The sequence below is a fragment of the Microcaecilia unicolor genome, chromosome 3 (genome assembly GCF_901765095.1).
Source record: "Microcaecilia unicolor chromosome 3, aMicUni1.1, whole genome shotgun sequence".
In the NCBI taxonomy this organism is placed as follows: domain Eukaryota; kingdom Metazoa; phylum Chordata; class Amphibia; order Gymnophiona; family Siphonopidae; genus Microcaecilia; species Microcaecilia unicolor.
In genome coordinates this window covers 218,230,971-218,246,022 of record NC_044033.1, presented here as the reverse complement: position 1 = coordinate 218,246,022, position 15,052 = coordinate 218,230,971, and the positions used below count along the sequence as shown (strand labels likewise).

The 15,052-nt window shown below is 38.9% G+C and overlaps 1 protein-coding gene across 1 annotated transcript in view; it reads left to right on the top strand.

Moving 5' to 3' along the window:
* LOC115464369 (vomeronasal type-2 receptor 26-like) overlaps window positions 1–12,890 on the top strand; it is a 95,683-nt gene extending 82,793 nt beyond the window's left edge. Inside the window, exon 9 of the mRNA XM_030194755.1 lies at window positions 11,992–12,890. Within this exon, the coding sequence (XP_030050615.1) occupies window positions 11,992–12,890 (899 nt within the window). The remainder of the gene's footprint in view (window positions 1–11,991) is intronic.
* The last annotated feature ends 2,162 nt before the right edge of the window (window positions 12,891–15,052 follow it).

Below are 15,052 nucleotides of genomic sequence, written 5' to 3'. Positions count from 1 at the left end.
TTGCATGGGGGCATCTTGGAGGTGTGCTTTAGCTGAGACTTGGGTTGGCTTTACATCTGGATATTTTTCTGCTATAATAGAACAGAAAAAAAGGTCCAGGGCAGAATAGAAATACGTTATTATCTAGACTTTTTCTAGTCATGAATAAGTCTGAAAAAGTTGCCTTAAATGATCAACAGAACATTGTAGGGATGAAGGCATGACTCCCCCTAAATCCTCCAATAGTCACTCCCATCCCCCAAAGATGTGACAGTAACAGTAAATACATGGCTCTGTGACAGCTGTGTGATATATATATATATATATATATATATATATATATATATATATATATATATATATATATATATATATATATATAGTAGGGACACCCATTGATTAAAATTCTCAATCGCACAATTTGGATTTAGTTGGCATCTTTCTCAGTAGTAGCTATAGGTGAGCTACATTCATGTACACTACGTATTTCCCTATCCCCTGGCAGTTCTGAGTGGCAGCACTAATTGTGCAGCCCTACCAAAATAATATGTATTTTTTAGTACCTTTATTATCTGGTGATTTTATTTTATCATCTTCCTTTCCTTGCCCTCCTCTCCTCTCCATTCTATGGGCACCATGTCCTCCCTTCCCATGAACTAAGTCCAGATTTAATGTGTCGGTAATTAGAGCTTTTAAATGTATATTAGGACTGTACATCAATTAAAGTTTCAATCGTACAATTGAGTGCAAATAATTTTTTTATTTGCACAATTTATCGCATCATATGAATGGGCACCATCTCCCTTCCTCCCTTCTCCCTCCCTGGGCACCATCTCATCCTTTCCGTTCCCTTCCATTCCATAGGCATCATCTCCTTCCCCGCCCCTCCAAGGGCACCAAATCATCCCTTCCCTTACACTCCCCTCACTTAAATGGGCGCCATCTCCTCCCTTATCTCCTTTCATGATCACCATTGTTTCCCTTCCATTTCCTTCCCTCCCCTATTTCCAGCATCCTTCCCTGCCCCCCACATCTCTCTCTTTCCTATTCTCCCGCCCCCTTCCCGGTTCATATATTTCTCTCTGTCATCTTTTTCTGCTTCCTCTTTATCCCATGGCACCTGATGTGGTCCCCATCTTTCTGTCTTTTATCTGCTTCCTGTTTCTTCTGTGCCCCTCCCCACCCTGTCTGAATCTTTCTTTGTCTTCTTTTCTTTTTCTGCTTCCTCTTTCTTCCATGTCCCCCGTCCTGGTCTTAATATTTCTATCTGTCTTTTATCTGCTTCCTCATTCTTCTATGCTCCCCCTCCCCCCGCTGTGGTCGCATTCTGTCTTTGGCACCACTTATTACCTCTCCCAGCAAGGCATTCCAACAGGCCCCCCTCTCCTCTGCGGCTCCTTCTCCCTGCTCCTCACCCTTGCAGGCTGCTCTGATAACAGTGCTGCTTCTCACAGTGGCGTACCAAGGGGGGGGGGGGCGGTGGGGGCTGTCCGCCCCGCATGTCAGTGGGTGGGGGGGTGCTCCGCTGACACTGGCGGCGCTGCAGTCAGCAGCACTCATCTCCTGCAAGCAAGCGGCGTGGCAGGCAGCCTGCCCTGCTTGTAAACGAATGAAGTAAATCTCCTCGTCATTGACTCGTCGGGCCTTCCCTCACTGGGTTCCGCCCTCCGCAATGGCTGGACCCAGTGAGGGAAGGCCCGACGAGTTGACGACTAAGAGAGATTTACTTTGTTCGTTTACAAGCAGCGCACTGGGCACAGACGTGAGGCGTGGCCACGGGACAACTGTGAGGGAAGGGCCTGAAGGTTGTGACCTTGGTCTTTGGGAAATGCAGCCTGTGTGAAGTGAACCGAGCCGTACTGGAATTTTTTTCCCCCCTGAATCTGAATAGATGGCTTGCAGGGTGGGAAAAAAAGTATTGTGTGTTAACCTTTTCTGAACTTTGCACTTCCTTAGCGTGTACTGCACAGCCTATTCTTTCGTATGTTTGCGTCAGTGCTCTGTTGTATTAGTGTGTAATTAAACGGCACTGATGAAACTTAGGTGATGGGTGAATGGAAGTCATTTATACGCTGAAGAGCATAACGTGTTTTAATCTTTGCAAACACGCCTGTCTCTGAAAATCATAATATGAGGGCAGGTGGTGCTCCACTGAATTGAAAGTTTAAATGTATAAACAGTGATATAGGTACTAAACCAGTGGTACCCAATTTTTGCTGTTCAAGCTATCAGCTTACTCTGTTTGAAATTATCTTGAGGGAAGGGGGATATGATAGTGTCAATTGAACCACCACATTACCAACATTCACATAATATATGACCTCCTGGTGGAGGTTGTGGAGTCGAGGACTGGTTCAGAATTTGAAAAGGCATGGGATAAGCATGTGGTGTTGCTTAGCAAAAGGAAGAGTAAGGGTTTACAGGGGATGGACAGACTGGATGGGTCATATGGCCTTTATCTGCCTGCATGTTTCTATGTAGATGGGAGAGGGAGGGAAGGAGTTTCAGATGGGAGAGGGGGGTTTCAGATGGGAGGGGGGAAGGGGTTTCAGATGGGAGGGGGGTTTCAGATGGGAGAGGGAAGGAGTTTCAGATGGGAGAGGGAGGAAAAGAGTTTCAGATGGGAGAGGGGGGTTCAGTGGAGCTGAAACTGGAGGCTGAAAGGGGGGGCAGGTGGGAGATGTGGGCTGGGGCTAGAACTAGGGGCAGGTGAGATAAGGGGGCTGGAACTGGGGGCTGAAAAAAGGGGCAGAGAGAGATCCTGGATGGATGGATGGATGGATGGGGGGGAGGGAGGGAGGGAGGGAGGGAGGGCAGACCCTGGATGGATGGATGGATAGGGGGGGAGGGAGGAAAAATGGTGGATTGAAGCGGGGGAGAGGGAAGACAGACTGTGGATGGATGGATGGATGGATGGATGGATGGATGGATGGAGGGCAAATGGTGGATTGAAGGGGCAGAGAGAAAGGGCAGACAGTGGATGGAAGGAATAGAAAGGGCAGACGGTGAATGGAAGGGGGAGAGAGGGCAGATGGTGGATTGAAGGGGCAGAGAGAAAGGGCAGACAGTGGATGGAAGGGATAGAAAGGGCAGACATGAATGGAAGGGGGAGAGAGAGAGAGGTTAGACAGGGGCAGATGGTGGATGGAAGGAGCAGAGATAGAGGGCAGATGTGGATGGAAGGCGCAGAGAGACAGGGCAGACATTGGATGGAGGGATCAGCAGAGAGGGCAGACACTGGATGGCAGAGAGAGACCGGAGACTGATGCTGGATAGAAGGAAGACAATAAAAAGAAGATGAGGAAAGCAGAAGCCAGAGACAACAAACTGTAAATAAAATATATATTTTTACTTTTTTTTTGCTTTAGGATAAAGTAGTATTGTAGCTGTGTTAATAAATGTTTGTAATAGAACATGTAAATAAGGTAATCTTTTTATTGGACTAATTTTAATAAATTTTGACTAACTTTCGGAGAGCAAAACCCCCTTCCTCAGGTCAGGATAGGATACTGTAACAGCACTATACTGTATTGACCTGAGGAAGAAGGCTTTGGCCTCTGACAGCTAAATGTATTAGTCCAATAAAATGGTATTTTATTTTCTATATTTGTTTTATTTCTATTTGTTAATTTGTAAAGTGGTGATTGGTATTTGTTAGTTTTTTTCAAATTTACAACTGCTGTCTTTATATTTTACACAGTATTTTATTTCATGCCTTGTCCTCATTATCTCTATGTGGTATAATTTCATATTTTTATATAATTCAATATTCTCTATTCTTTTAAAGTCATATACTCTTATATTTTTATCATATTTTTTATTATATATATTTTGCATCTTTCATTCTGATGTTTTATTTGTCTAAATTTGTACAAGAAATTGTATATGTATGCTCAAGTTTTTATTCATGGTTTTAATTATAATTGTATTTTTATGCATGTCTTTGTATATTATATTATTTTATAGACCCCTGACGCAGGCCTCACGGCCGAAACACGTTACGTGTCGGGTCATTTCTGCTACTGTTAATAAAGACCTTGTTCAGGAAGACACTCATTGTGAGAGGACTTTTTTGGATCCACTGTGTGTTTTGCCTTTCATTGGTTTTCCTGTGGAGAGTTCACCTTCTGTGGGTGTTTGCTTCGTTGGACTTGGAGGTACACCATGGCCTTCGAGCCATGGGATGACGTCCTCAGCTTCAGTGGCGAGAGGTTACAAAGATTAATGCAAGATTTTACACCATTAGAGGCAGAAGAATGTCCCGGTGTATCTCTTGTAGATTTATGGACAGATATGATTAAGAATAATAAATCTATAATACAAAATGAGTTACATTATGCTACTTTATTACAATATTGTAGGAATAAAAAGATACCTAGGGGCCTCAGAATTATGAAGGAACCTCGATTGTTTACTGATGATGAGGACTTCCTCACTCAGTGGTGTTCTATTCTGAACAAGTGTTCACTTGATCTGATGATCCTTATTATAGAAACGTCAAAAAAAAGGAATGATATTTTAAGACCATTTGTTAATGAAAAATTAGAAGTATTAAAAAATACTGATCCAAAGTTTGATGAGATTATAATAGATGTTAATAAACGGATGGATAGTTTTAGGAATGAAATAAAAAAGAGTAAAATTAATAAACTACATAGAGATTCTGAAGACTATAGGAGGGGTCCTATTTATCCCTGGTCTAAACCAAAAAGGAATACTAGAAATATTCAATATAAATCTAGGCCACGTTTTCAAAGTGAATATGATTCTAAACAAATGATTAGTGACATTCATCAAAGACCTAGGAGACCAGCAGAAAATATAGAGTCACCCAGTAGGAGAAATAATAAACGCATTAGGAGTGACTCTGATGAATGTTTTACTTCCCCTTTATCCAGCCCCACCAATGTTCCAACAGCTGGTCCCTCGACTACTTTTTTAGATCAAATTTGGCCCACGAGGACCCCGTTTCTAGAACAATCACGACAATACAGAGGGCCACCACTAAGAGGCCGGGGCTACAATCGAGGAAGGGCAAGAGGAAGACCCAGAGGCAGCAGCCATCCTTATCACAACCGATACAACCAACAATATTGAATATGAGGGAGGAAAATGATGATACTCCCATAGTCAATCTTTCAAATTCCATTCTTTCAGAGCATCAATTTAACATTTTAAAGAAAGGCCTTTCATTTGTACCTACGGCAAGATATGATTCCTTTCAGACAAGGGTCGACATGTTTAGGTTTTATAGGAAATTACTGATTAAAAACTTTTTTTCTAATAATACAGAAGGTTATCAAGATTCCTCAGTGATCAAAGGCAAATCCAAATGGATACCGCCTGGACCTCCAGATCCTGTGGTTTTCACTTTTTACAAGTGTGTTCTTTCAGACATAGAACGCCTTGAAAGGAAGAATCGTAAGGCTCATCACAACCTTACAAAAGATGAGCACAATGCTTTATTAACACTTTCTCAGAATCGAGATATTGTCATAAAACCAGCAGATAAGGGTGGAGCTATTGTTATACAAAACAGACAAGAATATATCATGGAAATACACCGACAGATTTTTGATTTAGAATATTATATCCAACTGGAAAAAGATCCTACTGACCAACTTCAGAAAGACATATTAGAATTAGTGTCTTTTGCTTTCGATGCTGGGTATATCACTCTTAAAGAAAAAAATTACCTTACAGTTAAGTGTCCTTCTATCCCCACCATATATACTCTTCCTAAGATACATAAAAGGTTAGATAACCCACCTGGTCGTCCTATCATCTCAGGAAACGGTTCAGTTTTAGAGCCTCTCTCTCAGTTTGTAGACTATTTTTTACGACCCTTTGTCCCAGAGATTGACTCATACGTTAGAGACTCATCCCATATGATCAACATTTTAGAAATGTTTGATGGAGATCTTGAAGATGTTACTATGGTGACCCTGGACATAGAAGCTCTCTATACCAATATTCCTCAGTTGGAAGCCCTGATAGTAATAGAGAATACACTTAAGAGAAGGACCCATGAGCGACGCATTCCTAATCATTTCATTCTTGCCTTGGCTACTATTGCCCTTACTAAGAACTATTTTGGTTTTGATGGCAGTTTTTTCCAACAAATTAAAGGCACAGCTATGGGGTCAGCCATGGCCCCTGACATTGCTAATCTATATGTTGCCCAGTTTGAAGAGAGATTTCTCAGAATACACCCATATAAGAAAGAGATCAGAATGTACAAACGCTATATAGATGATATCTTCCTGCTATGGAAGGGCAACATAGATAGTTTATCCTCGTTCATGTCTTGGTTGAACACCAGGGACCCCAACTTACGTTTTCAGATGCACCATCACCATAGTGAGATTCCTTTTTTGGACATTTTGATACAAAAAACTACATATGGGTTCAAAACTACTATATATAGGAAACCTACAGATAAGAATAACTATTTACATTTCACTAGTTTTCACAACAGATCATTAAAAGAAAACTTACCTTATTCACAGTTCTTGAGGTTGCGTAGGCTTTGTACAGATTTTGACGATTTTCAAACTAAATCTGTTGATATGGCCAACAGGTTCAGCTCCAGAGGATATCCCCGTGCATGTGTTAATAATAGTCTAAAGAGGGCTATTGACAAAAACAGGAATGATCTCCTGATTGCCAAGCCAGACAAACTAAGCCCAGATTTGGTTTGCACATTAAAATATTCACATTTATCAGGAGGCATTAGAAACATCATTAAAAAGCATTGGCATATTTTGGAGACACATACCTGCTTTACAAAACAAGTTCCAGTCATTGCACACGCCCGCAACCACAACATTAGAGAGTTTTTGGTTCCCTCTACCCTTCCAGAGCCCCATTCCACAAGAGGAGATTCCTTTGGCCATATACCATGTGGGAGATGCTCAGTGTGCAAACACTCACTTACTATCACTTCATTTCACAGTAAACATAATAACAAAAACTACATTCTCAGACATTTTTCTGATTGTAATACTACTGGAGTTATTTACATCATAATATGTCCTTGTGACTTACTCTATGTAGGCAAAACTAAGAGAGCCATAAAAACAAGAATTATAGAACATAGGAGTTGCCTCACAAGGCAGATACATAGCGCCCCCCTGGTGACTCATTGGGTTGAAAAAAATCATACAATTGAACATTTAAGATTTTTTGTATTCAAAAAAATATCTATGTCCTGGAGAGGTGGTAATATGGATGAGAAACTGCTAAGGGAAGAACAGAGAACTATATATACATTAGGTACAGCCACACCGCATGGACTCAATATGGACATGGATTTCAGTCCTTTTTTATGATCATCCTTGTTATTTTCATTTTTGCTTTTATTTTTATTTTTGTTCAGTGTTCCCAGTCGCCTGTCTTTTTTCTATTACATATGTTTTGGTTTTTCATATTCATTTTTCCCATTTCCATTATTATTATTTTGTTTTATTGTTTTGGTGTAGTGTCATCATTCAGGATTACTACCATTTTTATTTTTATTTTTATAGCATATACATTGTATACGAGGACCTATATATATGTCAAAAATTTTTTTACAAAATTATTTGTCCATGTCGAACAATTGAATCGCTATTTTTGTTTTTTTCTTTTTATTTTTCATTTGTATTCTGCAGTTAGCTGGAACTACATATGGGATCACATGGTTTATATAGTCCAATCTTTTGTTTTATTGTTGTCAGATTCCACCTATAGCTTTATGTGTGCCCCATTGTTTTCACTAACCCTTTTAGCAGTGGAGTCTTTTATATCGATCATACCATTAAGTTTCGACCCCACCACTCGCATGTGCTATATTTCCCTAGTAATGGTTCGTTCCAATCACAGGGGAAGTGATGTCATCTTTACTTCCGGTATAATTCCTTCCCTTGAAGGTGGTTTCATGTTTTGCCATACATTTCGTTTTATAAAGCAGCACAGCGTTTTCTTGTGTACGGTAAGCATTTTAATTGGTTTTTTCATTAGTCATGTTAGCTTTTATTTAACCAGTGCTAATTCAATGCAGTTATAGCGGTTTGCATTGTGCCTCACACAAACGAATTTGCTTCACAGTACTCAGCAGTCATTTAGGCGCTTTTAAGGTTTGTTCTTGTGCAATGCCGACAGCTATGCAGTCTGTTTTAGTAGTTTATAGCATGCCCCACACCGACTATTCCATTCATTTTCATTGTTATATTTTATCTGCAATAATCCCCCCCTTTTTTATTTGCTGATAGCTATGCTGGCTGCTGTAATAGCTTATAGTATGCCCCACACCCATTATTTTTTCTTATTTATTTTTTCTCATTTTGATTGGCATTTACCTCTTATTTGTAATTTTGCCTCCTTTTTGATGTGGTTCCTTTTGCACTTTTGCAAAGGTAATATTATTTTTCAGTTAGGTGGTTCCCCTATGTTATGGTTCATTTTTCTTAGTAGTTTATGGTCTTCTTTTTTAATATATGCTATTTTTAATATATGCTATTTTTCACAGTAATATCAGTTATTTCTTTTTTCTGTTTCTCCTATCCTTATCATTTTATGGTTCACCACTTTTGACATTTGCTGATTCATTTGGCAGCCGTGCCTTGTTTTCATTTTCATTTTTTTATTTTTATTTTCATACCCATGTGGTCTTCTTCATTATTCTCCATCATCAATACACACCTTTTTTTGGGATCCCTGTCCATATATTCTATGTTTCACTTTTTTCAGTATCATTTCATTTTGTTGTATATGTATGTATGGAGAGGATGTAGTGATTTATGCCTTCGTTTACATATTTATTATAGATATCGTTGTTAGCAGCTTTAGTGCTATTTTGTTCATCTGATCTACAAGGTACTTTTTTCTACAGATAATACTAGGTATGTCCTCTATATTTATACTTCATCATGTTGTGTATTTTATTTCATGCCTTGTCCTCATTATCTCTATGTGGTATAATTTCATATTTTTATATAATTCAATATTCTCTATTCTTTTAAAGTCATATACTCTTATATTTTTATCATATTTTTTATTATATATATTTTGCATCTTTCATTCTGATGTTTTATTTGTCTAAATTTGTACAAGAAATTGTATATGTATGCTCAAGTTTTTATTCATGGTTTTAATTATAATTGTATTTTTATGCATGTCTTTGTATATTATATTATTTTATAGACCCCTGACGCAGGCCTCACGGCCGAAACACGTTACGTGTCGGGTCATTTCTGCTACTGTTAATAAAGACCTTGTTCAGGAAGACACTCATTGTGAGAGGACTTTTTTGGATCCACTGTGTGTTTTGCCTTTCATTGGTTTTCCTGTGGAGAGTTCACCTTCTGTGGGTGTTTACACAGTACTAGGGGACATTTTCTGTTTCTGTGTTGTTGCATTGCATGCAGAGTCTGGCATCTTGGGGGTTCAGTTTAATTTTTCTCTAAATAGAAAGTTTATGATTACTTATTCTATAGTGGATTTGGGTGTATCTGTGTTTGTGAAAACGACATGGCTTTCAGTTGGCATTGACTGTGCAGGATCGAGGATCTGTACTATTCTGTCTGGTTTCGTTTTACAATAGGTGAATTGATGTTCTGGTGCTCACTGTAGTGTTTAAGATGCTTTCGTTTTCCTTGCGTGACTCGTAGAAATGACTGCTAATGGTATGGTAGAATTGCTCTATAGGTCCTGAGTGTTTTGTATTCTCGGTATGCCTAGTACTGGATTTTGGAGGTGGGTGTTAAAAAATGACCAGCCCCGGGTGTCATCTACCCTAGGTATGCCACTGGCTTCTCACCCATCCCAAAGCATCTCTCTGCAACAGGAAGATCTGAGGTGGAACTTCCTATTACAGAGAGACACTGTGGGCAGGGTGAGAAGCAGTACTATTTTTACTGTAGTGGTGAGGAAGTGGTGGACCTTTAAGTACAGTAGGTTTTCTCTGTTCCTGGAAGGTTCACTATACAATATGAAAAGGCTTATGTGGGAATTGTACCTGGATCCCTTTATGTGAAGTTCACTGCACTGACCACTAGGCTGCCTCTCTGCACTGCTGGGATGTCTGTGTGGTCAGTTCAGTGGGAATGCTGCCAGACAGACCTCCCTATGGCTTGTTTTTCTATGTTTTTTCCTGGAACCTTTTTTTTTTTTTTTTCAAAAATGGTGTTTACAGATGGATGTATTGAGACTGAAAACATCAAAGCCATAATCGTACCAGAAATTTAGATGCTTTTCTCATTTATGCCTGTGTGTTAGACATTAATTGAAATATTTTCAGAAAAACGTCTGGATGTTACATCGAAAATGACGCTCCACAGCTCCTGCTGTGTGAAACTCAGAAGTATACAAAAAATTATGGAAAATAAGAAATCTGTATAAGCCATACTCATCCATTTTTCTTGTTGAGATCATTCTTATTTTGTAGTTTGAGGAAAATTACCCTAGATAATAATTCCCACAGCACAGGACTTAACAAAGATCTGTTTTTTTTAAATCCCATTATAAACCATGAAATTCTTATGCTATGTTACCCTCCTATCAACCATCCATCTCTCCTTGTCTCTCTCGATGGGAATGAAAATGAGTGTCTGCATCAGAGGATTAAAAGCAGGGAAATGCTAACAAATCTGAAACCCTGTCAACAATAGCAAGAGGCAGTCGTATATTGTTTAGTAATATTGAATGGTGCAGTTTAAAATCATTACCAATGCTCAGTTTAGTAAAAGACCCCCCCCCCCCCCCTTCAAACCCACTTATCATCACTAATTGGACAAATTAATTAACCATCCAGAAGCCTTTTACGGCTGGCTAAGTCATTTTGGATATCAATCTTACAGTGTTAATTTTGCTCACTTTCTAGAAAATAGATGAAAAACAAAAGAAAAAAAGGAGTAAGATATAGAGGAAACAATAGCAGCTATGTATTTTTTATTTAGTGAGATGAGTTGAATTAGCAAAGTGTCTGTCTACTGTACATACCAATTCCAATTTGTAACTGGTTCATAGGCGGTCGGTGGCCCAACTGTTTGGGGAGGCTAAAGGGGGCGGGGTTAGGATGGGGCCAGGGGTGGAGCTTAAATCCATAATTGTCTGATAACACACAGAAAAAATAAATAAATAAAAATAAAAGTCACAATTAATACCTTTTATTAAATTTAGATATTAGATATGTATCATATGTCAAAGAATAAAGTGGTTGCTCAAAGCATATTCTAAGCACAATTGCTCAACTGCAAAACACTATGCACAACTTTGTGCAAAAACACACTCAGAACCTTACTGTACCATAAATATTACACTGGGCAGAACCTAATACACCAATATACCACCTATACGGAAAATGCAGACCGTCAACAATATGAAACAAGGGATCATATCATCACAATTCTCATGTAGAGCCACAAAACACCCTAATTCATGTTTAATGTGGGATAAAATGCCATAAATAAGTAAATAAATATAAACTTCTCAAAGTGGACATATTCCAAACACTATAATGAAAATAAAATGATCTTTTCTACCTTTGTTGTCTGGTGACTTTTTCTGATCAAGCTGGCCCAGTATCCGATTCTACTGCTATCTGTCCTCAGTGCAGGTCAGGAAGTCATCCTCATTAAATATCTCCCTGGCAACCCAGGACACCTCCAGCCAAACCCCCCTGCTCTCCCAGCAGTAAAGTAAACAAATTAAACCATAAACCAATTTCTACAGCGGGTTACACAAGGCTAGAGGGCTTTCACTGCAGCTCCTGCTGTGAGGATAGAGGTAAATCAACAATTTAAACCCCTCAGAGCACAGCAGGGGAGGCTTAGCCTCTCCAAGCCTCTTATACCGGGCACCTATGAACTGGTTGATGTGCATCAAAACTGCTTCACCATTCTAAACATTAAGAAATTATAGGACAACATTATCTGCTTTAGTCTGAAGTATAGAGTATTAATTTAATGGTCATGCACTATCCATAAACCAATGCTGTTTATGAGATATTAAAACAATATTCATCTTCCTCAGATATGGACAACTGTATGAAATGTCAAGAAGACCATTGGTCCAATCACAAGAGAGATAGCTGTATCCCAAAATTGATAATTTTCCTGTCCGATGAAGAAGCTCTGGGGATGGCTTTGACTACCAGCAGCATTTTCTTCTCTCTTATCAATGCAATCATTCTGGGAATCCTCATTCATTACAGAGACACACCTATTGTGAGAGCCAATAACCGAGACATCAGCTATATCCTCCTCATCTCCCTTATGATCTGCTTTCTATGCTCTTTGATTTTCATTGGCCGTCCTGAACCCGTGACCTGCATTCTCCGTCAGACTACCTTTGGGATGATTTTCTCTATCTCACTGTCTTCAATACTGGCAAAATCCATCACTGTGGTTATGGCCTTTCATGCAACCAAGCCTGGAAGCAAGCTCCGGAAATGGATGGGTTCCAGGATCTCATATACTATAATACTTTCCTGCTCTCTTTTTCAATTTACTCTCTGTCTCATCTGGTTGTTTACTGCTCCCCCATTCCCATATCATAACATGCAATCAGAAACTGGGGCAATAGTAATTGAATGTAATGAAGGATCAATTTTTGCATTTTATTGTGTTCTGGGTTTCCTGGGATTTCTGGCTGGTATCTGCTTCATCACTGCGTTCTTATCAAGAAATCTACCTGACAGTTTCAATGAGGCCAAATACATTACTTTCAGCATGTTGGTGTTCTGCAGTGTTTGGTTGACTTTTATCCCAACATATTTGAGCACAAGAGGAAAATACATGGTAGCAGTGGAGATATTTGCCATACAAGCTTCCAGTGCTGGACTGTTGGGATGTATCTTTATGCCCAAATGTTGCATTATCCTATTGAGGCCCGATATGAATAGCAGGAAATGTCTTACAAAAAACAACTGAAATTAATGTTTTTTTGAAATTCTATGGAAGATAAAAGCTGTGTTCATTCAACTTTGTAATCAATAGAAATAAAACAAAATAAAACATGGAAAAGAAAATAAGATGATACATTTCTTGATTAGCTTTCGAAGGTTGTATTAAGTTATGTCCATTAAAAATGGTATCATCTTATTTTCTTTTCCATGTTTTATTTTGTTTTATTTCTATTGATTACCTTTAAAAGTGGACTAACACGGCTACCACACCCCTCTATTCAAATTTGTGGAACTGTCTTTGATTTAGATCTTTAATTCATATGATAATTAATGCTTATGTTTTTCTATCCCTTAGTCTTGCATTCACTCCTAGAACCCTACTACTCAAAGAGCCCGATATTCAAAGCAATTTAAATAGGTAGGAGAATCTCCTGCCCTCTTAAATCCCCTTGGACCTTATATCACCCGATATTCAGTGGCACTAAACCAGAAAGTACCGCTGATTATTTCCTCTGACTGTCATTAAAACAATTCACAGGTCAAGGACAGTATGGGAGGAGGAATTAGGTGGCAGCCCAGTGTTATGTGGGTGCCTTTAGTATTCAATGCTATCACCCTCATTACTCAGTGGCCTAATTTAGGCCAGCTCAAAAGCTGCCATATATTAGGCCACTAAGAGATGAAGGTGCCAGCAGTGAATATTGGCCAGCGATTAGATTAATTTTTTTCACTATGTTGTGATGAACCAATATCTCCTTATTTTCTTAAACGTCATTCATTATCTGTGGTAACGAGGTCTTATTTTAAATTGTACTCTACGATCTTTTAGTCCTTTTATGAGGTACTCCATCCCACTTTATTGGGTTCTTCGCTCTTTTAAATAGGCAACTAGTATGAGGTCAAGTTAAAATTTCCTTCAGTTGGTTCAGTTAAGTCTATTAAACAGTTACTGTATGTGCATCCATGTCTTATAAAGCTACCTAAGTTTGGAATTCCTTTCCTATTTCAGTTCATGCTCTTAAGGACTACTTAAGTGTTTTAAAACATCTACAAACTTCAAATGTATATCTCTCATTATGATGTAGATTGTAATTCCTGGATTATTGTTTGGGTTATTGTTATTGTGATCCACACAGAACTATACAGGCTTTTGAGGAGAATAAATCAGATATATAATGCAATGTAATGTAAACTCTCCTGGAAGGGATTTCCATAATTCAGCCCCGATACCCAATAATGTCTATTGTTCTGTTCCTACCATTCGACAGACATTTCTTGATGGTCTAATTATTAATTATTGAAATCATGAACTGAGCATAAATTTCTGTGAGGGGGTATATATTACCATAAAAACTTTCAGTTAGCCCTGATTTAAACCATAAAGAATTTTAAAAATAAAAATTAAAACTTTAATTTCAGTTTTGGCTAGTTATGGCAACTAGTGAAGTTGAATCAGACAAGGCATCCCATGGTCATACTTTGTTCCCACCCACCCTAAAATCAACTTGGTCACTGCATTTTGAACTGCTTTAGCCTATCTAGTTGCTTTTGAGGAAGATCAATAACAATTACAATTGAAGTAATCTAGAATAGCAAGAATTAGTGAACTGTTGTTGAAAATGATTCACTTCTAAGTATAGTTTCAGCCTTCGCCACATCTTCAATTTAAAAAACCATATCTGCTCTGTACTACTGAAGTGAGACCCCATAGTTAACCCAGAATGAAGAGACATTCCTAGAACTTTTATTTCTGATTTAATTAATACCTCAGAACCGGATAATATTGGATTCAGTAGGGGCATAGGCAGTTTGCTATTCTCCATCCACAAGATATTTGTTTTATCTGTTAACCTTAAGAGGATCCTTTTACGAAGCTGCTGTAAAAGGGGCCCTATGGTATCAGTTGTGGCCATTTTTGACATTCGCTGAGGGCCTTTTTACTATAGCGGGTAGAAAGGCTGAAAAAAGACATGGTCATGTGGTAAAAGTTCACTTACCATATTGGCTAGGTGGGGATTTCCCCGGACATGTCCTCTTTTTGAGGGCATGTCCCAGGCGTCTGGCGGGTTTTGCCTGCATGCACGTTTGTCTGGATTTCTGGACAAACGTGAGTGCGGGGGGCCTTCCGTACGGTTGCGCGATCCATCGGCCGCTGAGAGTTGAAGTCTCACGAGGCCGCTTCAACTC